This window comes from Uranotaenia lowii, chromosome 2 (genome assembly GCF_029784155.1).
Source record: "Uranotaenia lowii strain MFRU-FL chromosome 2, ASM2978415v1, whole genome shotgun sequence".
In the NCBI taxonomy this organism is placed as follows: Eukaryota; Metazoa; Arthropoda; class Insecta; order Diptera; family Culicidae; genus Uranotaenia; species Uranotaenia lowii.
In genome coordinates this window covers 251,387,893-251,413,834 of record NC_073692.1, presented here as the reverse complement: position 1 = coordinate 251,413,834, position 25,942 = coordinate 251,387,893, and the positions used below count along the sequence as shown (strand labels likewise).

The following is a 25,942-nucleotide window of genomic DNA, read 5'->3' as shown; positions in this document are numbered from 1 at the left end:
AAAATTGACGAGGAATCTCCCAAGTCTTTATGGTCAAAACGGTGCGTAGGATCATTCGAAATATGTTTTTATCGATACGACGGTTTTATCATGTAAAAATAGCTCGCAATATAATATAGACCCTAGCTGGAGTATGAAATTCGTCTAAATGTTTTATACACCCTTCGCTTTGTACTGTATGTTTCATATGTGTGAGTGAGATAGAGATAAAATTTCCCCTATTTTCTGACAAAGGCTTATGGTTCTCGCTATAGGAGTGAGTGAATAGCTTTCCGCATTCTTCCCCTTTTAATGTTTTGCATCTAGACCGTTTGCTTTGTTGTGGAGTAAAGGGTGTATAAAACAATCTGTGTGAGCATAATGTCATTTTATGGCTCTAAATTTTTTAGATCCTTTACTCAAACTGCATTATAAATCTTACGAAAACTGACAAACTAAAAACGGTTTTTGTGTTAAGTAGAGCTTATATTGGGCTATTTGAATCCACTGAAAACCGGTTTTGTTTACATTGTCTTTTATACCCTTTTCACATGTTGCTGCTGAATTGTTTCTTTAAATTGACAATTATTAAAATTATGAGATAAATATGCATTGATGCATTTTTATGCAACGAACAATATTTGGCTTTTTAAAATCGCTAAAAGTTATATGCAACGGGCTTTTGGTCGATTTAAAACTAAAATTTGGTGATTATTTTGCCTTGTGTGGTCTTTTTCTTGTGCAATTTGAACAAAAATTCAAACAAATTGTTTTTTTATCACAGAAATATGAAGTATTTTACAACTTTATCAAATTTTGAACATAGACAGAAGAAAATGTTTAACTGTTTGCTCTCAAAAAAGAGGGACGGTGATGAAAATTTCTTTTGAATGCTCATTATTTATGGTTCAGATCCGAAAATCCAAAGCAAAAAATAGTTTCCGGTGGGCCTGAAGAATCAATCTTTAATCTGAGGCCCTTTTCAAAGGAATCGAATGGCTATTGGCGGAGAAATTCATAATTTTGATTGCCATTCTATATAAAACTGCCAAATTTTCATAACTATTTTTGTTGGTATTGCAAGCATGCTGTGTACATATATACACGGAGCTTTCAAGTGAGGTTAAGCGCAATGGCCTACCTGTTATTTTCCATGTACTATGGGCAGAACCATGAAAAACCCCGCTCAAATGGAAAAATTGGTGGAACAAGATGGCGAATGAGGTTACCAGCAGCACTGTGCAGAAAATGATGGGTGGTATCACAAAAAAAGGTCGAAAATTCACCCCGAAAATTGACTAATGGTGTTTATGTATTTTTTTCCTTAAAGTGCAATAAAAACCCTACAAAATGACATTTTTAATTTTGTTGTACGTTATTTCTTTGCGGAGAAATGATCTATTTTATCCGACCAGATTCTATGTGAAACAGACTTTAATCTACATCAATCTGTCGCTGTATTTGCCAGGATGAACCACAAAATAGCTATCATCAAACTTTATCGTATTGATTTTAAAGGGTCTCTACCGGAATGTTTCCACAGAGTCCTATACGCTTTTTTGCCGCATCTGGAGTACAACGAAGTATGACCTTATTTTTGATAGACATATCAATATGGTAACGATTTTTCAACGCTTGTCATCAACATTTAAAGACACTTAGTAAGATTCATGTGAATTATATTTCACTAGATACACTCGAATAGATGCCTAGCTATAATAAAGCATTTATAAAAGTAGACGATAAAATTTTAAAACTGAGTATTTTGATACATATTTACATGTGCAAACTTCTATCACATGATAGTTTTTTTCTTCTTCTTTTAAATTATAGGTTCTAAGAACATAAATCGTTGTATAAATAAGTCTATTTACAAAACTAATCTTTAAAAACAATCTAGGCACATAATAAAACTTAAATGCATTCGTTTGAACTACAGACTCGAAAAATAAAATGCATAAAATATATGACGAGAGCGATGCTGATCGTGAGTAGTGGATTTTGGAGAATACTTAATATCGGGGATCTTTCAGTGTGTTGTTTATCTTCCGTGTTATAAATAATTTTGTCCTGAAAAATACACCAAAAAATGATTTAGAAACAGAAACATTTGTACCAAACATCAACCACGTATTTCACCTTCTAATGTACAGGCAACATTTTCCAACTTATGAATTAAATGCATTTTTTTCGCGTGTATATCCATATCTAATGAGTCGATGATCTGTTGGGGAAAAAAATATTAAACGGAATTTACATATTTTGAAATAATAAACATTTTACCTTATCTCTATATTTAGTGATGTAAATGTAAAGCTCTTTGAGAGCAGCAATAACATCGAACTCCTCCTGCTGTTGTATAGATAATTGCTGCATTGCTGTGCACATATCTTGATCGCTTATCTGCGGCATATGTGCAATCTCTGCATAAAAGTTTGTAACCATTTCTCGGTACTGTGGCAAGTCCTGTGGAATATTCAAAATATAAAATAAATATTTGTTTTGAAAATTAAAAAAAACTGAGCATACTTTAGCGAAAAGTAGTTTATTAGATGGCGAGTCTTTTCCCAGTCTATATTCAGTTGTCGAACAAGAATCCATGAATGTTTGCGCGATAACGCTAAGGCAGGCATCAACACTCGGCGATTTATTAATATCGAAAATGAAATCTGGATTTTTGATAAAATTCACCCAGAATCTCAGCGGCAGACTGGAAAATACAATCGAATTCAACATCAATCTCATTCCGAAATTATTTGACTATACCTATTAGATTTCCACGCATGTACAACATCCGGATCCATGATGCCGTGTCTTTTGGCGGCGTCATCCAGAATATCGAAGATCCACTTGACTGCGGGTGGCATGGCGTTGTTCACCGTTAAAATTGTGGCAAAAAAGTCATCGACGAACTTCTGAATTGTACCCTTTGTGGCCAATAGACGGGTGAGGAATATTTCCGGTATTGCCTTGTGAGTTCTCTCAGGATTCTGCTGGTGCCCGAGGCAAGATTTCTCATCTATCGGTTTCACCAAATGATAAACACGTGTTAACTGTTGCGATTGATTCTGATAGTTTATCGTATGGTTTTGCGGCAACGTCGAAGGGTGATTGATAATTTCACCGTTGATGGAAATGTGTGAAGACGAGTTATTAATATAATAACAATGAGAATACTGATGTTTGTTGCTGAAATTATTGTAGTTTTCGTTTTGTCTTGCCACCAGGGACATTACCGCCGATTCTTTGATGCCGTAGTGTGCAAGAGTGTTGATACGCTTCCATCCGCCAATGGTTTTTGTCGTCAGATCTTCGTCCTGGTAAAAGGTAAAAGAGGTAAAAGAAGAACGAACACACATGTAACTTCCGCTCTGTTATTCTTTGTTATTGAATCAAAACGATACACACCTGCAATGTCAGATGACCTCCTCGGCCGTGGCGCCATTCCAAATCCAAGTCTTGAACGGAAGGACGCATGGAAAATGGAGTGTTTTTGAACAATGCATCGAGTATTTTCGATTTCACTTGAGAAATTGTATCACAGTCTAAAACTTTGCATTGTATTTTTTCATCCAAATCCTCTTGGATGATGTGCAATGACACAACGCTGTGTGTTATTTGTTCGCGCAGCAATCGCTCTTCGCTGAGCGAATAACGGGCATCATGAGTAACAGCGTCAACCAAACCTTTCTCAATTTGGTGCTTGATTGCCTTGTATAGCAAAAACAGTGAGTTTCCGCAATAGTCTTTCAAATAATCATACATGCATATGGCCATGTAATTTGTTAGCATTTTTTCGACAACACTCTCGGTCCGACGAAGCATCAGCTGCGGATGTTTCGTGACAACCGATTTATCAATCAGCCGCAAAAGCAAGCATTTCAGTACATCTGTTGCGTACTCCATTTTGTTCATAAACACTATCATCAGCAGAGACGCGACGTTGACTCTGAAAAGTCCAATAGAAAAGCGCATGATTATTTATGTATTCCTTTTAATAAAAGGCAACTTTTTTTTTCTTACTTGTCACGAATGGTGAATGATTTTTGTGCTTCCAAAGTTTCTATAAAGAGGAGTAAAAATATCTTGTTGTTGATGAGTTGCTCAAACTGTAGCATAGCTTGATCATAATTGGTGCGAGCCATGTTTACACGAAATTTAGACGAGTTCAGAATCGGATGGTCGGTAACTCCCGGGAAGAAGACCTTCATTATGTAGTTGATATGATCCAAGGTTGGAATGCCACTGTTTTCCAGATCCGCCGTCAGGTCAGTCATATCGGTTTGCAGTTCGGCGAAGGCCTGTTTGCACTCCATCCGAACGTTGCTTTCGAGGGTGTCCATCTGAATCTGAATCCTCTTATATTCACGTTCGGCTTGCGTACTCTTTCGGCGATAGATCACCAAGATCACGACCAATGATATTACAATGAATATTGTACCGATTATGATGCCAAACAATATATGCGAAAATGTGTACGGCTTCATCAGATCGTATTTCAGATAACCTGTGAAAAATTCAAATCGTTAAAGTCTAGATGGTTACAAAATAAAGGTAAACTCACCAATAGGGAATCTAAGGTTTTGTCCAACACGAACCACCACCAGAGGTAAATCTTGTGTTGTTTGTTCCGTTCCGTTTTCATCGGTCGGAGGGGGTTGTTGTTCAGGTGGCGTACACACTAGCTGCGTGAGCGCTAAGCTGGTTACATTGCATTGCATGTACCCAATAGTTACATTTACGTCGGATTCGTCACTTGCCACGTTAAGATTTTCACCCTCGATTACCAGCGTGTCGCCTTTATAAAGTTTTTTGAAATTCGAGAAAGGATAATATACCGGATCTTCCACATAAAGCATGGTGGATCTGAGATTCTGGAAGTGTTTATTGAGATTCCTCACAGAGAGCACGTTGTCCATTATAAAACTGATCTGGAATGTAACTTGATTTTCTCGCATTTTCAATGCGATCGGTACATTATTCATTCCATCAATGGTTGTCTGGAGAAATGAGGCAGTGGTTTGCATCTCATCCGAGGATATTAATTGTGTTGCGGGAAATAAAGAAACAGTGAGTCCTGAACTGTCTCCTATAAAACTTTCTGCTGTAGATAGAAGCGTGGAAGTATCCGAGCTAATAAGACTTCTTCTATTTTTCGGTCGACTCTGGTTGCTTCCTGCATCTAAATTTCCATTGAATTGTTCTAAATATCTCATGTATGTGATAAACTTCAAATTCACTGCCGGCGATGGACATTCCATTTGATTCGAATTCAAAACAGTACACACCGATTTGTTTATACGCTCGTCCTCATAAAAAACCTCTATTTCCGGTTGTTGAATTGAATCTAAATTAGTACCATGAACGGTCATCATCCTACCACCACTGATAAAACTTTTCAATGGTTTTATCTGCATAATCTTGGGATCGACTGTATAATTATATACACTGCAAGTTTCATAGTGACTATGATAGTGGTAGCTGTTGCGGTGTAAACTATTCAGTTGATTATCATCACCACATTTCAATGTGCGATTGGCCTTATCAATGAGTACCGTTAAAGTCCTTATATGCTCGGGTGAACGTGCTGCAGATGTGATGCAGGTGAGTCGACCAGAAGAAGCTTGCGTAATATTGATAAGGCAAGGGTAGTCGTCCAAATATGCCATTATCGTAGATCCAATGTTTAGGTTTTTACCAATTATAGAGACTTTTGTACCACCTGACTGAGGACCCATCGTTGGATACAGACCCGATAACTGAATATCCTTGTACTGAAACTGAACACTTGACTCAGTGTAACCTGCCTCGTTTCCAACTTTGATCGAAGCGATCATTTCCTCGGTTACAGCTCCCGTTCGACATTCGATTTTAACGGAGATTTCGTAATTGACCAGTTCACAGGGCACATTACCAATCCGAATTTTGCCACGCACGTCTTCTTCTCTGATTCCCAAGTTACTGCCTTCTATCGTTAGCAGTGTCCCTCCTTCAATTGGACCACTCAGTGGTTTGATAAGGTCTATTCTAGGTTTGGGACATTCATTCAAGTGTGTGTCATACGTACAGCTTTCGTTATATACACACTGATTGTTACACCATGTGCATTGATACTTCTTGTCGCGAGTAACGCACAGACTACAATCAGCATGCTCCCTGTGGGATCCCAAAATATCACATTTGTACAGTATAATTGACACGGTATCAATGTAGTGATTCCTGTTCCAGTTGACGTCTACCTTGGCCTCGTATTCGTTCGTATTAGCTTCATATGAGTACTGAAAGAACAATTTTTAAGGGAAAAGATAAGTACCTAATGCGTGCAAGTTAAGTTTTATAAAAATACTGAGAGAAATCGGTCGGATCCGCTCGAAATGGCAGCTCATCAAGCCACAATCACTTAATGAACAAACTGTGTAATATAATGTAAAGGCGAAATATTACTTACCGGAGTTTTCTCACACACAACGTATTTATTGGACTCAACTCGCGCTGGTAGAACCATATGGGCTCCTTCAATGTTTACAGTACACAGAAATCCAGTATGTGCGCTTTGCGGTCTCGGTAAGTTTTCAACTTCTAATTTAATCTCCTTGGGTACTTTGTTGGGCAACAGGATGGGTTGCGATTTTTTCTTGAAATGGGGACACATATCTTCCTTTGTGACCACACTTCCCGTGTTGCGGCAAGACGATGTGTTGTAAACGCATTTGTTATCATAGATACACCAATTGCATCCCCATGTACTACCGAGACACTTGCGACAACTATCGTGTCGCGAACAGTCGAAAAAGGCAAAATTTCGGGAAACGAAATCCTTGTTCGTTTCGGAGCTACGTACGCTCAACGGCACCAGAATATGATCAGCGTTGAGTCCTATGCTGGGCCGTTTTTCAATTGCCGGAGTTTTACAAACCAACCCTTCGTTCGTGACATTCGCATCGATCGGAGTCGAGTTTCCAAATACACATTTATATTTTGCGTTATATGGAAGCTCTGGCAGAGTACGGATTATTAGATGGACGGTAGCCATTTGGTTGATTGGAATTTTGTCCGGATTCACCATTTCGAAATCAATACACTGTTGCCCGGTGCTTATTGACAACCATCGAGCTGTGCTGGTATCTTTTTGGCAGGCATTTCTCACTGTGCAGCGTTTTTCGAGAGAACACCACCCACAAAACGGATCTCTGGACTCCAAACAGCTCGAACAATTGGTGAAAGTATTACAGTGTTCTATTTTCATTTTTGATACCTAAAAATTTAATCTTGATTATTGGTGCTCTTAGAAATTTGGACATAACGTTTACCTTTTTCTCTGACAAAACGTACAAAAAGTTCATTTTAGGTGACAGCATTGTATCGGGTAAAATTTTGGAACCACTATCTACTTCTATTTTTTCATACTCTCCCGCCGATGCACCGGACATCAGAATCTTTGGAACAAAAAAAAAGTTATTTGAAACAAATGTTTTTTTTTTTAAATCTGCCAATTCTAAAAATTACCTTTTTAATCCACCCATCGGCGGTCCCCAAAAATGCTAAATTGTGCGGCCCAGTGTTTGCTGTTGTGACTGAAGTGATCGATTCGTTGGGGAAATTTTGTAAAGCTTGAGCCACGATCGGTGTGACTCCGCTTATTTTCAGCCCCACATGGCAGAAGCTGAATATGTTACCAATTGAACCAACTACAGGACATTTACCATCGTTGATTGTTCCTGAGATGTAACCAAGATTTCTGTCTTTGATGCTTCCGTTGAAACAAGCTGCAAAAAGACACAAATTGTCATAACAACATTATGTACGTGAATTGTTAATCCTCACAGTGAATGTTTTCATTGAAAACTTCTTCAATCTCAGTTAAACTGTAGACACACATTGCAGAATTATGTTGAGGTTCGTTAGTTATTTCTTTGGAAGGTGAGAAAACTGCTACCAAAACATGATCGTCCTTCTTGATGCCCAAATCTTGACTCAGCTTGATACCGGCATGGGTAATTTTGGCATCTCTCAGAATGTTGTAGTCCTCACCATCCACCAAACATGAAATCGTGACCTGTTTATAAAATACATCGTTGTGTTGCGATGAAAGCTTTTTACGTAACAAAGTAACAAATACTCACCTCAGTGTAGCTATCATAGTTTGGGTCGTTCACACAAATCCGAGCTAATCGTGTGACAAAGCCAGCTTCATCAGCCAAATGAGATTTTTTCTGTACAACCATGAAATACGCGTACTCCGAACTGTTGAAACCATAGACATAGTCGACAAGAAAATGGTCCCTATATTTTACGTCGATATTTATGTTAGATTGCTGAATCGAAAACTCGGCGTAGCTCAAATCATCTAACTTTCGGGATGAAATAGCCGGAACATCGTGTCGATAGTCACCAACATTGGTAAAAGTCGTCCCTACATATAGGATGTCTTCTTTCTTCCAGGATTGATACTTGCTAGGGCCAATGAATGCATACGTCGAAGAATTTTCGTCGTTAGCAGCTAATGCGATTTCCATATATTTTGATGTGTTTGGAAACGTTCCACTCAAGTAGTAGATTTTACATGCTCCTTGATGTATACTTCCGCAGGCTATCAACGTATCGCCGACACTATTGTAGATCAGAATTTTGTTATAATTGTTGGTTTCCATTGTTTCCATATCTTCCGGTGAACAACCTCCGGTATGACACTGAGGCGAATCTAGCTTGGGCCCGGTGATGGCTTCATTTAATAGTTTTAAATTGACGTCTAGTTGAATAATTCTGTTAGTGGCACCGGCATACAAGAGATTTCTCCGTCTATCGTAGGTCAAATGCGTAAAATAGGAGCTGTTATCCAGAGAAAATTGGCTAGCAATATTCGACGCTGTGACCGTTACACTATCAACTAGCACATTCGCCATAGCACATCGCCATGATGCGACATAAAGCCAATAAGTTAAAAGCAGGACGGACATTGTTGCTGTTGACGTTTGATATCTTTTTTACGTTATACCTGCAAGTAGAAGAATTTCACATATATAGAAGGATTATTTGGTACCTACATAAAAAACACAAAAAAGGTTTAAGTGTAGGAGTAGGCTTAATATTGGCACGTTAACAAATAGAAAAATTGTGATATGATGGGTATGATAATTTAATTATTATTTTATTAAACATTATTGATCATTTCAATAGCTTTCATGAAGCTCAAAATTGCTGTTTCATTCGATGAATCGTTGAGTAGAATTTCTAAGATATCTCCGGTTATTCCATGATCTCGTCTGGCTTTATCATATCCATCACAATCAACGAGAATATGTTGAATGGTAATCCGTACTCCACAGAATTGACAGACAGGTGACGAGTCTTTCTCGAAATGTGAATGAATCAGTTGATCGAGTGTAAAATTTAAATTGGCTCAAGAAGAATTGAAGGAATGTTCTTCTTTAAGGCTCCGGCTAGCTCACAAAATGCTAACAGGTTCTTTTATTTTACATGCTTAATAAACAATTTTATACTAGTCAAACCTCCCTCGTGATCTCGCAACCATGTGCATCAATTTGTAACGAATTTGATTGTGCCAACAATACCATCAGCTTTGTTAAGGGCGCCACTTCCAGTCAAGGAAGGCTGAAGGTACGCGTTACTTCCGGCGTGAGACTCGCACAAGGCGGGTTTTTTTTGAAAAAATGGCTAAAACAACATTCGAATGTTCGTGACTTTAGGAGGAATATGGGAGCTATTGGTCGAGTTACTCTTTTACTTGAAGGGCAGAATAAAAAGCGAAATGATACGAAGAAGAACAAAAGAAAATATCGAGGAGAGAACGTTTTCCGATTTCAAAAATCAATAACAAGAAAGCTACTTTTAAACATTTTTGTATTCATCCTAATTTTTAAAGGGGCCCCAGAAGATTTTTGATTAAAAATAAGTTTTGACAAAGTTTTGCCCTAGCTGAAACTCTAAACATTTGGTTAGGTCTGACCTGTTTGTTTTTGAGCGGGATCTCCTGATGTTGATTGAGCGGGCGTTATCCTCGAGGACGGGTTACTGGCAGCCGGGAAAATGTTGACTGCACCAGCGTGTCTAGACAGCGTTCACTGGCAGTCGGAAAAACGTTGGCTGCACCAGCGGTAACCACTGGCAGCCGGAAAAAGGGTTGACTGCACCAGCGAATTATCACGGCCTGGACGGGTGTCACTGGCAGTCGGAATAGGATTGACTGCACCAGCAACTTGCCTCGTGGACAATGGCGAATCCACGTGGAGCGGGAACAAAATGGCGTCCGCTAGGCGTCCCTTTCTGGCCGGCGGTCGATACTACGAGGGAATCGTCGAAAGCCGTTGAATGGATCAGAAATCCCGTTCCGATCCCGGTCCGAGTCGACAAGCGGTGTGCGCAAACGGTGCTCTGCTTTCGAGCTTTGTAGCGTTTAGCTCGAGAGGCGTCTTCACGCCCAACTTCCGTGACCAGCGGATGTAGCTCCGGACTTGGACCCACTTGTAGCGGGATAAAGAATCCTGCATCCCAAAAAACAGATTAGTGACAGACCAACCAAAGCCCTTTTATAAAAAAGAATTTACCTAGTCCTCACGCGTTCTATTTTATTCAGTAGCACCAAAAGATGAAAATTACAAGGCGCGACCTGCCGACTCGTTCGACGTTCTCTACTCGAATGGAGTAAATTTAGTAAGACCAAACCGGATCTGCCCCAAACAAAAGAGTATCTCGGCATTGTTGAAATACAAAAGAAACTCGTCTAACGGCAACATTGAATTTCGTTTCCCGGTTTGAAATGTAGATGGCACTAGTAGCAAGATAATGCTGGCAAATTACGATCGGACCAAGGTGGTTCTTACATTGGCTCATACTAATTTAAATAAAAATTTTGAAATCGAAGATTTCAAAATTTTTATTTCCTAGCTATCACGGAAACTTTTAACTACGGAAACTTTTTCCTATTTGTAATTAAGTATTTATTTCTAGTTATTCAAACGATATGAGAAAAACTGTTATTTTACTCTTCTAGTTTTAACTTTTGATATTCAGAATGACTTGAACTGCTCTAAAGATCAATCATGTTTGAACCTATTGAATGTCGTTTATTATCAACCTCAGAAATATCTGAGAAACGCACTAACCAAAATAAATCTACTACATTACCCAAAACTCTCAGACATATCTGAGCTAACCTATGAAATCATGTTACATTAATATTTCTCTCAGAGACATCTGAGCCAACCGAATATGGATTTTCTTAATTTTATCCGATGTTTCTTTCTCTTGAAATTTTAAATTTTTTTCCAACCAAACATAAATTTACCTCAAAATCTTGTTCTGAATTTTCTTTAATTTCGGTAATCAAATTTTACTTGAACATCCCTATATCAATTTGGAAATTATGCTGTCAGCATATGTTTGAGATAATGCGGTCAGTATGGATGTAAACAAACACCCACTTGAATCGGAAAAAAAATCCAAAATCAATTTACTGAATGGAACTGAATTGCATAAACTTTCTTGTTCATCTAGGCGTTCACACAGGTAATTTTTTTAAATTTAATTACTTTGCTCTTTCTATTTTAGGCCAAACATTTGTTAAACGAGAAAAATTAAATTTGTAAACCGAATAAACCAAACGGAATTTTGAAAAACCGAAATTATGCGAAAAAGAATAACTGGAAACAACTTGAATTGGTTAGTTGGTGATTCTAATAAGATCAATATTGAAGAACAAGGAAAATTTTTACGGGTTGCACCAGGAACGTTACGAAATGGATTGTATGCGGAAGATATTTGATGTCTTTCATCTGATTTTCTCATCACCCAGAATCTCAATTGTCTGTGGTTATGACCGCTTAAGGAACGACCCGTGATAGCTTCCAGGGATTCGTTGGCCTTCAAGATCCTCCAGCTCATAAGTATTCGTGCCAAGGACGGTCCGTACTCTAACTTTTGTAAAAGTTGGTGCAAATTTGCCCACGAAACATCGATCTTTATTGGAAAGGTTGACGTTTTTCTTATAGACGACCTCGCCCACACTAAACTGATGTTTTTCGTTAGATCGCAAGTTGTAGTTTCTGCTATACTTTTCATAAGCTTTCCGAAGATTATTTTGGACAAGTTTATATAATTGATTAGTCGTGTTTTCTGAATTTATTTCGTCCTTTGGCTCAGTAGCCTCGCGTATCACATCGAAATCTCTACCGTTTACCACCATATTGCGGCCGAAATTAACAAAATATGGTGTGTGGCCCGTACTATCGTGCACCGAGGTCCTTATAGCTCTTGCTATGTCGTGCACTGCGACGTCCCAATCTTGATGATGAATCTTCTGGTTCAAAGAACAGCGTATAGCGGTTACAATCACGCGGTTTACCCGTTCGGTCGGATTGGGACCTGGGTGGTACACGGGCAAGTTCCAGTGCGTGATTCCGAACTTCGCTAAGAGATTTTCGAACATATGAGATCTGAACACCTGTGCGTTATCAGATATACATATTGACGGAGCCCCGAAGAGGTTGAAAATGAAGGTTTCGAGGAAATGACAGACGGCTGGAGCGGTGGAGCTTTTCATACAATGGACCAAGACGAATTTACTAAAGAAATCGCTTACTACGAGAAGCCAAACATTCCCCTTTTTGGAACGAGGATACGGTCCGAGAAAATCTAGGGATATTAACTCCCAGGGACGTGTACAAGCTTTCGGTTTACCGCATCGGGGTGTCACATTAATACCGGGAACTTTGGATTCTCTACACACCTCGCACTGACTACAAAATCTTTTGATATCTGTTGCCATATTGGGCCAATAATATTTTTCTCTGACCTTAGCTAAAATTTTCAAATTTCCCAGATGGGCTTCTTCGTGAATAGTTTTTATGATGATATTTCTATCCATTGAAGGGACAACCATTTTCCACCTAAATGAAGGGTCCTCGAATTCCGTTTTAGAGCGTATAAACTTGTAAACTTGATCATCGCGAACTTCGAAATGGGGATATCGATTTGGAAACTTTGTTATCATGTCTTTTAGTTGGGTGATGTACGGATCTTCAACTGGCGCATTTACGACATTTACAGCACGCGACAACGCATCGGCGGGTATGTTTTCGGAGCCTTTTTTATATTCTAGTACGAGATCATATTTTGAAAGTTTTAATGCCCAGCGAGCAATGCGCGGCGATTTGCTTTCGATGGACATTGTTTTGAGAAATGTGAGACTCATGGCATCTGTCTGAACGATAAATTTAGAACCCTCGACAAAATGTTTAAAGTTTTCTATACTTAACAAAACTGCTAAGCATTCCCTTTCTGTGGCGCTGTAGCGCTTCTGGGTGCTGGATAGTTTTTTTGAGAAATAGGCTACTGGTTTTCGCTCACCGTTAAACTCTTGGACAAGCACGGCACCAACGGCCAAATCCGAGCTATCTGTCTCGATCGTAAAGGGTGCGTTGAAATCGGGATTAGCAAGAACAGGGGCGGAGACTAGTGCGGTCTTTAATTTTAATAAGGCGTTATCCGCTTCCTCGGTCCAGATCAGCTTCTTGCGGTTACATTTAAGGAGATTTGTTATTGGTGTAGTTATATCGGAATAATTGTGTATAAATTTACAATAAAAACCGGCAAGTCCGAGTAATCTCCGTACTTCTTTAATCGTTTTAGGAATTGGGTAATCAAGGATGGGTTGTATTTTGCTGGAGTCCATGGACAATCCTTGTTCCGATAACACGTAGCCAAGGTACCGAATTTCTTTGCGACAAAATTTACTTTTTTCCAAGTTAATAGTAAACCCAGCTTTACGCAGACGATTAGCAACTTCTTTGATAAGGAGAACATGATGATTGAACGAATTTGAGACAATAATGATGTCGTCCAAATATACATAGACATGTGGTTCGAGATCATTGCCTAAGGTCAACTTCATAGCTCGAGCCATCGTTGCGGGGGCGTTCATTAATCCAAATGGCATAACGATAAATCGATATAAACATTTATTTGTGCGGAAAGCAGTTTTATCTTTGGCGTGCTCATCTAATGGAATTTGGTAATAGGACTCGGATAAATCAATAACAGAAAAATAAGAGGATTTTTGGATTCTTTGAAGAATTCCCATCATATGCGGAAATGGAAATTCATCCTTCCGCGTGCATTCATTTAATTTGCGAGAATCCAGGCAAATCCGCCATTTGCCGTTCGATTTTTTTATGGGTAAGAGAGGGTTTATAAAGTCCACGGCCCCAGGACATTCTTCTATGACTCCGAGGGTCTTCATACGATCTACTTCTTTGTCGATGACTTCTTCTATCGAAGGAGACCAACGATAATACGGAATACGTCGCGGCTTTGCTCCAGGAACAAGTTCAATTTGATGTTTGATTAATGTTGTTCGACCTAATCGCCCTTCAGCTGTCGCGGGTAACGTTTGTACTGCGGTAAATAACTCATCTTTTTCTTGTGGCGTGAGATCATGCTCAGTCTGGAGATCATCAGGCACTACAATATGTTGCTTTGGAGTCTCGACCGTAGGCATTTCGAGGCTTTCATCGACTTCAGGCTCGATATGGGTGCTACATTTGGTAATGTCATCCTGCGGCTCAATTTGAAGCCAAAGCTTCTCGTCGTGCTCCCCTAAATCTTTGTCATCAAACCCTAATTCAAACGCGTTAACTTCCACTGAAGATGTAGACCCTATCTCGTTTTCGGGCCTAGGTGGACTTGAGTTGTCTAACCGAAACCCAAATTTTTTCAAGAAATCAATACCCAGGATAAGGATTTTTGTCATTTCAGGGACCACTACGGTAGGAATGACATGAGTTATCGATTGGAAAGTGTAGGGTACATTGGCGTATCCTAAACAGCGATAGAATGTACCATCGGCTGTTGAGACTTTCAACGAAAGAGGATGTATTTTTAAACCGACTTTATTAAGAATTTCTTGAGAATTTATAACTGTTATACTGGCCCCTGTATCGGCTAACCCTTCAATTTCTTCAGATAATATGCGGACAACCAAATGAGGACAACGATTAACCAACGTGCGGATTTCAAAAATTTGATTAAAACAAGAGAAATGCGGAATCCTAGCAGATTCTGGAGTTGAGGGATTCCTGGACTCAACCTCCTCTATTCGTTTTTTTGGACTGCTTCTTTCGACTCTCTAAAATGACGGTTAGGACACGCGGAAGCCGTGGTATCCATGAACCCACAAATATGACAAAACACGCGTTTAACTTGATCGCATTCCCTCCAAAAGTGACCGGATCTCGAACAGTTCCAGCACTTTACCGAGGAGTTCAGTGGTTTAATTGGATTTTCCCGTATTTTCTCCGAGGGTTTAACTATATTCTCTTTTTTCCTATAAGGACGGTCTTGCAAAGCACACACTCCTATTGAATCTTCTTCAGGAAGCTCCTCGAGATCCATTTCTGTATAATCTACATGATGGATTGGTGCTTTTGGGGAATGGGAAAAATACAAGTTGGTTTCTATGGCGTCAAATCGGAAACATAATTGAGCCAAATGCTCAACCGATGTTATTGTTTCCAGGGCTAATCGTCGTTTATATGATAATTTCATATTTTCGACAATTATTTCGAATTTTTCGGCTTCAGTCATTTTTCGGATCATTCTAGAGGCTAACATTTCAAGATCAGTTAGGTAGGCTGAAAACAGCTCATTAGGCTTCTGCTTACGGCTTCTCATCTCTTCTTTTATCATACGATCTCTGTTGGGGTTGTCGTAACGCATTTTTAAACACATTTCCAACATTTCCCACGAAGTGAATTTCTCTTCGTAGGTAGTGTACCAAGCATAAGCACTATCCTTAAAAAGTAAATGAGCGTGCATACGAAGATCTTGAGGATCAATCGCATAGGATCGACACAAGATACCAATCTGTCTGAGGAAATCAGTAACTGGGACCAAATTATTGTCACCGGTGAACTTCGGCCATTTCTCGATAATGCTACACTGTTGGTGAGGGTGCTGACGAGAATATCTCATCGGATTCATATACCTTCTATTAAAATCAGATTGTCTTTGTTCTGGGACGGGAGAGGCCATGCCTGAACCGTGATCAGAAAAGCATTGATGAGATAACCCGAGTGGAGGATTGATCGAAAAGGGATTTCGGCTAAAATGTTCGGTCTGAGAAAGATCGGGGAACGCTAAATTCGGAACGGGCTCCGATCGCATACTATACAATTGCAAAGGTGGGGTGGGATCAAATCTACGAGGAAAACGAGAATTTGTGAATGGTTGATGTTTCTGTTGGTCGTCAACCATGGGAATACTACTAGCTTGATGCTCTTTGAAATCGCACCTTTCAAACGAGCGGGTCATACCCTCGAAATCAAAATCTTTTTTTTCTTGTTTCTGCTTAAGAAGTTGATCCATGTACAACTCCACATATGCTTGAACCTCTGACACATGTAAGTATTCGCTGGCGGACACGTTTTCTGGCTGTTTAACCGTCTTACCCCCACTTGGCAGAGAAAAATTCGATGAATTTACCTCTCTTGCTTGAGGATTTTTAAAGCCCTCCTTTACTCCCTTTGTAAGCTGTTCACAATCTTCAAATCGCCCCTTCGCTGATGGAATTTCTATAGTAAAATCTTCGACCTTCCTTTCATGCCTTTTTCCATCGAACTGCCCTACCGGAGTTCCTTTAAAAGACCCAGGTGTTATTCCGAGTCGGTTCCATTGGTCTGGTGGAAGAGTATGAATACCTGGTTTAAACGTTATTTTTTTCGGAATAGCCCCAAGATTTCTAGCAGGTGTCCCTATATTATCGTTTTTGGTTTCCTTATTCGTTAACTCCCATTCTCCCCCAACCGCACCTTCGGCTTCGACGTCTACATCAAACCCAAGGAATTTTCCACGAGCTTCATCCAGCTCGGTGGAATTTTTTCGGGTGTCTAAATCAGGAGCGGTTTTAACGTTGAACTCAGTCAACCGCGTTAAGTCTATCTCAGGAGGAATAGTAACTGGATTTTCAGTCTTTTTAGAAGCAAAATATTCTTTGAACAGTCTAGCCAACAAATCTAACAAAAGTTTCTTATTAGTTTCCTGAGTTGAATTCTGGGGTGCGTATCGAATCACTCGCATATGGTAATGTACCAAACGGGTAAAAAGAGCTCGGGTCGGACCAACAGCCAATTGTTGTCCTAGATCTTGTAACCTATGAGGCACCACTTGCATGTCTGCCTCCATATTGCGGTCGGTAACTATTCTGGGACCTCTGTTATAATCCTGTTGCAACAATTGTTGCAATAGTCGACGCTGACTCTCAAGCGAACCTTGAGGGGTCTCATTTCGAAGAAGTAACTCATACGCGAGTTCATCTTCCTCCAAATCTTTAGGATTTATCTGATATTGATTCATTGTTGTTAAATTTAAAAAAGGAAAGTTGTTAGTTTAATGAAATATTTGGAAAGTTAAATTAAATTGAAAATGAATGGCCTTTTAAGAATAGAAACAAGAATAACCTACAATATACCTCAAATTTTGAACGCAAAACTAAAACCTAAAATGCCTTTGTAAATGGATTGATCTTTTCGTGTCTCTTGACCCTAATACTCAAATCACTAAAAAAATGTTCAACTCCCACGATTTCAAAAATATCAATATCGACTTCAAACTAGCTTTTCTTGTTGATTCTACCAATAAACTAATTCCACCCACGTTATCTAAGGGCCCCACGTTGGGCGCCAAATTTGTAACGAATTTGATTGTGCCAACAATACCATCAGCTTTGTTAAGGGCGCCACTTCCAGTCAAGGAAGGCTGAAGGTACGCGTTACTTCCGGCGTGAGACTCGCACAAGGCGGGTTTTTTTTGAAAAAATGGCTAAAACAACATTCGAATGTTCGTGACTTTAGGAGGAATATGGGAGCTATTGGTCGAGTTACTCTTTTACTTGAAGGGCAGAATAAAAAGCGAAATGATACGAAGAAGAACAAAAGAAAATATCGAGGAGAGAACGTTTTCCGATTTCAAAAATCAATAACAAGAAAGCTACTTTTAAACATTTTTGTATTCATCCTAATTTTTAAAGGGGCCCCAGAAGATTTTTGATTAAAAATAAGTTTTGACAAAGTTTTGCCCTAGCTGAAACTCTAAACATTTGGTTAGGTCTGACCTGTTTGTTTTTGAGCGGGATCTCCTGATGTTGATTGAGCGGGCGTTATCCTCGAGGACGGGTTACTGGCAGCCGGGAAAATGTTGACTGCACCAGCGTGTCTAGACAGCGTTCACTGGCAGTCGGAAAAACGTTGGCTGCACCAGCGGTAACCACTGGCAGCCGGAAAAAGGGTTGACTGCACCAGCGAATTATCACGGCCTGGACGGGTGTCACTGGCAGTCGGAATAGGATTGACTGCACCAGCAACTTGCCTCGTGGACAATGGCGAATCCACGTGGAGCGGGAACAAAATGGCGTCCGCTAGGCGTCCCTTTCTGGCCGGCGGTCGATACTACGAGGGAATCGTCGAAAGCCGTTGAATGGATCAGAAATCCCGTTCCGATCCCGGTCCGAGTCGACAAGCGGTGTGCGCAAACGGTGCTCTGCTTTCGAGCTTTGTAGCGTTTAGCTCGAGAGGCGTCTTCACGCCCAACTTCCGTGACCAGCGGATGTAGCTCCGGACTTGGACCCACTTGTAGCGGGATAAAGAATCCTGCATCCCAAAAAACAGATTAGTGACAGACCAACCAAAGCCCTTTTATAAAAAAGAATTTACCTAGTCCTCACGCGTTCTATTTTATTCAGTAGCACCAAAAGATGAAAATTACAAGGCGCGACCTGCCGACTCGTTCGACGTTCTCTACTCGAATGGAGTAAATTTAGTAAGACCAAACCGGATCTGCCCCAAACAAAAGAGTATCTCGGCATTGTTGAAATACAAAAGAAACTCGTCTAACGGCAACATTGAATTTCGTTTCCCGGTTTGAAATGTAGATGGCACTAGTAGCAAGATAATGCTGGCAAATTACGATCGGACCAAGGTGGTTCTTACAAATTTCAATCGCACTGTATTTAGTGTGAGGGTTTCAAAACATAATAACATTTACTGGGTGAAACTTACATGCAGATTTCCACGGGATTCTCATGGCGCACATACATGCAGGTGGAGCTTGCTGCCAGCTCATAATGTCGCCCCCAAACGGACGTGGATGTCATCAGGACACCAAAGGCTGTTTCGCCCGCTCCTATCAGCTCTCCTCTCATGCGGTCACGGCTTCCTATCATCCGGATTTTAATCCTAGCGCCGAGATTACCAACAACGAAATCGGCGTCTCTCTTCGTCTCGTCGGATGTGTCAAGCCGCTCCCTGTTGCTCGTTCTTTCCGTGGCCGGTCGTTCCGCCCAATATGCTGCTGATGTTCAACTTGCGATGCTCTCGAATGTGCAAGGCCTTCACCAAAAACGTCCTCCTCTAATTGTGCAACTGACCCGGCATGCTGTCAGTGCGAGCGACCCATCATGCTGTCAGCTCGCTTCCGCTGCGTCACCTCAAAGAAAAGGGGAAAAGAACAAAGAAAAAGAGCAAAGGAAAAAAGAGAAAGAGCCCTGTGGCAAGTTCGATTTTAGTGCTTCTGGCGGTTTCTGTGTGCTACGTTAGCACTTACCCTGTGATGAGGGGCTCTTTGGCATGCGGATTTCCTTTTTCTTTTCTCCGGCTCTTATCTTCTTCTTTTTGTCATGCGCTTTTTTCGTCTTTTGTGTCGCGTGTTGGCTGGCAAAGCGAAGATGAAGACATTAGTGTCTCTAATATGTAGGTAAAGACAAATTTTTTACCTTGAGATCCGGTTTTTCCTTGTTGCTAATTCTCTTCGGAGAAATCAGGCCTGCGCTTTTCGTTCGCTTTTCGTTTGCTTTTCGCACAGCAACGAGCCGCAATTGGTCGCGAACCGAATCCAATTTGCTCCGCACAAAACACTCACGACGTTTTCACGATTTTCTCGGGTAAATCCCACTTGCGGCGCGACTACTTTACTCTTAATGAGGTGTGCGCGACTTACTTCCACGAGTTGTTCTTTTCTTTCTCCCCTGGTTGGGAGCTTTTGTTCCAGACCGGAAAATCAAATCGGCTTATCCAGGGTCGGATTGTTTTCTTGAAATTCTTTGTTTGTATTTTCTTTTCTTGGTGACAGCAGCCGTTTCTCGGTTTTTTGTTGTGACCGATTCACACCAGTAGGTACACTGAAGAAAATCTGTTTTGAAAACTTTTGATTATGGTTTGACAAAATGTATTTAGTTTATGTTGGCATGTTTTAATCCGAATTGGTTCTAACTTACAACTAAGAACCAAGTATAATTCAATTGTTACACGAGTATGTCCTATTCTTAACCTATTCAGAACTCGCTGTTCAGAAGCGTTCCTGCTGTCATTCCACTTAGTGGTACATTTCTTAATCCTTCTCAGGAAATTTGAAGAAGCGTACCAATTTTGCCCCCATTCTGCTCTTATTCTGTCTTCAACTAAGCGTTTTATGTCTTGGGCTGGGAAAGGTATAACCAAAGGTGTTTAATTTCTTCCTGCATTAGCTGACTCTTTAGGTCAGCTTTATCGTTATCCATATGCCAGCATGCCCAGGGACCCATATGATAATTTAAACTTTATCTAAAATACTTGAATTCGTGTGTAATCAAACAGTGCAGTGTTTTTAGTGAATAATTTAAAAAAAAAAAAAGTTTAGTTTATCTATGTCAGGATGTTTGTTTGGGTCTAACCAACAATTTCTAGAAGAAGTTTTTGTTTAACATAGAAAAGTTGAATGTTTACACTATGCCACAAAACTGTTGTGCGGCACTTGGGCAGTGGAAAGGAGAGACTTTACTACTTGGTGGTAGAACATGGAATACTTTATTACAGTACATTTCGTCCTATTTATACTAAAACTATCTTTATGGTTACATTTCCTAACTGTTTATTTCTAATAACACCACCATGCGTGTGTTGTTATTCATCTCATCGATTGCTTCGATGAGACGAATCTCAACACTCCTCCTCAACACACGCAGTTCACCGCTCAGCAAAGCCCTGTGCCGGACCACGACCATAGCTTTCAGCTCAACGACCCTATTCTGGTTTCGCTCGACGACAACTTTCCTGCGGATAACTCGAAGACAAACTTCCGTCTAGCTCGACACCCTTCTTGCTACCGATACCGTTTCACACGGCTCGACGCCCTTCGCGGCGAATCGAAGCTCGCAGCCTCGACGGTCCTCCTGAGGCCTAACGCCTCCCAGTGGCTCCAGCCCGACGACCTCCTTCACTTGGCGTTCCAGTCCGACGCCCTTTCATGGCACCTGTTTGACGACCTTCCGTAGTTCCCGGCCCGTAAGTCCACCAGAGGTTCCTGGTCCGACGACCACCACCTGGCCTACAACTTGACCAAATTTGTGGAAGAATGGCGTAGAGGCGGTCTCCGAAAAATAAAACTTGACATGTGCTGCACTTCCCTTTTTTCTATCTATACTTCATGCAGTACCACCATCGGTTTTGACACGTGGACTCGCCTTTCTGTTCAACCTGCGGTGACACAGTTGAAACACCAAAGCACGTAGCACGTTCAACTGTTCGAGGTTCGAAGGGGTACGCAATAACATGCTTGCCGCCTGCGGACCAGACGGTTGTACCTTTGTCCGCGGTTTTCACATCAGCGGTATAGTGTTTGGCGGTATGCTATTTTGGCGGTTTACCATTTGGCAAAAGGACCTAAAACGCGGCATAACAATTGGCGGTTTGGTCGATTTGGCGGTTTACCATTTGGCAAATGGTCTTGTTTGTCGGTTTTATATTTTGCGGTATGAGTCTTTCCGCGGTTTGTCTTTTTGGCGATATGCAACATTTCGCGGTAAGATATTTGCTCAGAAATATATACTGAGCAAATGTTGTACCCAAATCTTTTTTCTGGTTTCGAGACGTAATACGTACATACATCATTCTAGTTCGAACGCGCAGCGTGAGGAGGCGGCCTTTTGGTTTTGATCTACGTTTCTGAGACGGCTCCGTTTTTTCTAGGTCTACTGAAAACCTAGGAAGGCCCCGTGTTTCTAGGCTTACCCAAAGCTAGGAACAATCCCCTAGCCCAGTCCGCAAAGCGAAGCGTAAGGACCATACTTCACCCTAGTTCGAACGCGCAGCGTGAGGAGGCGGCCTCTTAGTTTTGAACTATGTTTCTGAGTCGGCCCCGTTTTTTCTAGGTTTACTGAAAACCTAGAAAGGCCCCGTGTTTCTAGGTTTACCCAAAGCTAGGGAAAATCCTCGTAAGAACATCCTCGTAATTATGATCCATGTATTCGGACTTTTGAAGATTTGAAACAGACCGCGAAGTGACTCAGTTGCCAACTATCCATACCGCCAAATAGTCTTACTCGCAAATTGGGAGACCGCGTAATGTTACAAACCGCTGAAAGGCAAACCGCCAAAAGGGCCATATGCCAAATGAGAAACCGCCAAGTGTTACACACCGCCAAATGATAAACCGCCAAACAGGTTCATATGCGAAATGTCATACCGCCAAAACGAATACCGCGAAATGGTATACCGCGAGCTGTGATACAATCGGACCAGACACGACAACCGACAACGGAGGATGTGTGAGGATGCCAATACTTGGCGCGCGATCAGCGATGGGTTCACCCGGATCATGACTGCCCTGCAGAGGAGTTGGCACCAGCACCAGTCCGCGACCGGTGTAGGATGACTCCTTCGTCGGGGAGTATCTGAGTAGTGTGCGTCCCTACCTGACAGTAAAGCATACAAAGATAAGACTTTACCGTCTGCGTATGCCGAGCTGCCTGGACGTCGAGCGTGTGTGTGTGTAGGGTATCTCCACCGCCGCGGAGTATCCGAGTCGAACGCGCCCTCTGCGACGGAGGCTGCGGGAATAAGACGTGACCTTCTTCGTAGTCGAAATCGTAGGGGGAAGAGTATTCACGTCGAGGAATACTCTCGGGTAGAGTGGTCTCACGTTGCCGTCCAGTGAGCCACTTGAGTCGAATAGGAAGACATCGCCGTCGGGATTCATCTGGTTCGTAAGCGTAAAAGACCCGTACGAGTGCTGTGAGGCCCGCGCCCATAGTCATGGAAACCAAACGAGCCTCGAGTTACGAATATCTGCATCATCGCTTCATCGTCATGTATCCAGCTATACACGAACCATGTAAACTCATCCGAATAACATTGTAACATAACAACGTTACATTCCATTAAAAGAGCAATTACTTGCTCGCTAGGAATGCTATATCATGAACTCACTACTACTAAATCTAAGTAAAGGCTGAGTCTCGAGTCTTCAGAGGACTTAGCCTCCCATCACGCGTAGCCTTCGTTGCAGGTCCGGATGAGAATTATGGTTGGAGGCCCAGGTGGACTTTATGGCGTAGGGATAAATAGTATCCAGAGTCGACCAATTGCACCCATGGACCCAGAGAAGTATACTGGGGAGACGCGGTGGCTCTCCGTGCCTTGGAATACAATCCGTTAAAAGGATTTACCACCTGGGTGATCAACTACTAAAAAAAAAGATTTCTGAAAAGGTTACCAGAGTCATCCAGCAAAAAAAAAACAGCCGGTTAGGGTTATATAGACCCGGATTATTGTTTTGGTTAAAAAATCAAAACTACTGAACACTACCATTTTGAAACCGTCCAAATGTCTGCGAACAGATGATCTTTAAAAATTTGAGTGTTGATCTTCAGAACACAACTTTAAAGCCAAAAAGTTTATAAAAATCTTTATCTTAAAACCTGGCAAAATCTGGGCCGATTTGGTCAAAACCCAAAAATTACAAAACTTTTCATAAACTCATCAGCAAATTATAAACTGTATTTTAGGTTTCCGAAAAACCTTTAATGATTATTTTCATACAAATTGCTCAAATTGTTATGGCCACATGAATAAAAAAAAATCCGGCCGAACCGGACTTTTCCCAAATTTTGTATTAAATATCCGGGCAATCTAGCAACCTTAGTTTATATGCATAGTTTCTGTCTGACTAGTTTTAAACTAAGATCCAGTGAAGTTCCAGTTCTTGAGTGAAAATGAATATTCCACATATCCTGGTACCTAGCTTAGAGAGATGCACTTTGTAGTCGGGATGAGTACTTAAAGCTAGGTCACTTACCTTTCATTTATCGGACTCAGTTACGATTATTTTTCCTATCAATCTGGTTCCGCCAATTGTTTTTGAATTCAAATAGTGTAATCTCCACAAGAACTTTTATCCAAATTCATTGTAGCATTACTTTCATCTTGCGCAAGTCGCCCCACTGCACTTATCACATATTCAGATTCTCTTTGTCAGCCATGTTGATTTACAGGAATTCTGAAACGAATCGAATCGGAGCACATTAAATGCGAATTACAACCTACTAAAGCATTTCTTACCGCTGTTTTTCAGTCACTACAGATGAAGCTTATTGTAACGATTAAATTGAGATTTACGAAACAATGATACCTTTGATTTTTATTTAACAATAGTGAAAACAAAACACTCCACTTTTCCGATGTTCGTCTCTTGATTTGTTCCGATGAGAATATACGAATCGAAGATTTTTTTGGTCGAATCGCCAGCTCTTTGAAGACACAACCCACACACACACACAATCCATGAGAAAACTTCAGGATAGAGTGTTAGTTATTTTCAAACACACGATCGATTTGACCAAATGTGAGCCAGACAAATGATAGAATTTTCCAACAGCAATCCCGACCATTAGTGTGTGTGAGTGTAAATTTTAAAACCGCACACACTCGACAAAAGTAACTCAAAACTTAGGTTGCAAAGAGAAGAAAACTTCTTCGTGAAATGGGTGGTTTTAATATAACAAAAAAATATAATAATAATTCAGTTGTCTGTCAAAAAGATTCTCAACTGAATTATTTCAATTGATAAAAATTATAATGTGGGTTTCAAACCGAAACAAGGCCTCCTCATATTCTTCAAATTATTTACTATACTTCTTTTTCCATTCTCCACTTACCTGAACTTCGTCCTGGGGCAATTATGGAATCGATAAACTTCAAGTTGCTCAAAACAAAATACTACACGCAGCGAAAAGATTTTTTATTTCAAAGGAAAGTGCCGCAAAAACAAAGGATTTTTTCCTTTGATTTTGGGATAAATAAAAATTCCTTTGATTCAAAAGCATTTTTCTTTGTTTCAAAAAATTTTTCTTTTGAAAAATCTTTGAATCAAAATATTAATGCTTTGAAACAAAAAACAGTTCCATTTGATGCAAAGTTGTTCTCGTTTGCTACAATGTAATTTAGATTTAGATATAAAAGGATTGGTTCATTGAACCTTTTTCATTTTATTCCAATTGGAAGAAATATTTTCTGTTGTCCCGAAGTTCCTATTAGGAATTTTGAACAATAAAAAGAAAGAATTTACATTTCAGTCTCGTTTGAACTACGGTACGTTGCACATCGTGTGTGTGAGCTGAATTGAAATCTAATTTATTTTCCTTCTCTCCTTCCACACTCTATTGTCGAGCGGTGCAATGACCCACAACGATACACCAAGGTCATCGAAAAATGAAGTTCGAGTACGGAAATATCACGAAAATTATGCTGGGCCATATCTCGTTATGGCTGAAACAAATGTCGGGAATATATCTGCTGCGAAGATTGCTAAAAGTCTGGTGAAGAAATTTGGTGACGATTTTATTCGTGCTATGCCGGTTTCTAAAACCAAAATGAAAATTTTGATGCGATCGAGGGATGCTGCTAATGAAATAGCAGGCATCGGTACCTCAAATGAAGTGCGTTTTTTTATCCCCCAACGGCTGGTGGAGTGTCTGGGGGTAGCCTATATTGAGCCGGATATTTGTGATGAAGAATTGAAGTTTGCTAATGCTTACGATAAACGCAAGTCGAATCAAGTTGATAACCCGGAGATAGTTCATGCTCGTCGTGTGCTTAGAAAATTGGCTGATGATAAAGAGGAAGCCCTGTTTACGGTGATTTTT

General features: G+C 40.5%; 1 protein-coding gene across 1 annotated transcript; it reads right to left on the bottom strand.

The window, feature by feature from the left end:
* Positions 1–1,641: 1,641 nt before the first annotated feature.
* LOC129745076 (plexin-B) lies at positions 1,642–24,502 on the bottom strand. Its single transcript, XM_055737911.1, has 15 exons — positions 24,360–24,502; positions 24,097–24,297; positions 8,103–8,974; positions 7,804–8,035; positions 7,486–7,745; positions 7,290–7,415; positions 6,428–7,234; positions 4,544–6,257; positions 4,003–4,486; positions 3,388–3,928; positions 2,746–3,296; positions 2,509–2,689; positions 2,263–2,445; positions 2,119–2,203; positions 1,642–2,049 (listed from the first exon to the last, which is right to left on the bottom strand). Exons 3-15 carry the CDS (start codon positions 8,934–8,936, stop codon positions 2,033–2,035), a joined length of 6,015 nt encoding a protein of 2,004 aa, XP_055593886.1. The 5' UTR covers positions 8,937–8,974; positions 24,097–24,297; positions 24,360–24,502; the 3' UTR covers positions 1,642–2,032.
* Positions 24,503–25,942: the final 1,440 nt, after the last annotated feature.

Bases quoted from the DNA above. Each gene is read 5' to 3' on its own strand.
- LOC129745076 (XM_055737911.1), bottom strand. From the start codon at position 8,936: ATGTCCGTCCTGCTTTTAACTTATTGGCTTTATGTCGCATCATGGCGA. The intron at 3,929-4,002 runs GTAAGAAAAAAA...TGGACTTTTCAG, and splicing joins TCATTCACCATTCGTGACAA to AGTCAACGTCGCGTCTCTGC. The intron at 3,297-3,387 runs GTGTGTATCGTT...ACCTTTTACCAG, and splicing joins GAGGTCATCTGACATTGCAG to GACGAAGATCTGACGACAAA.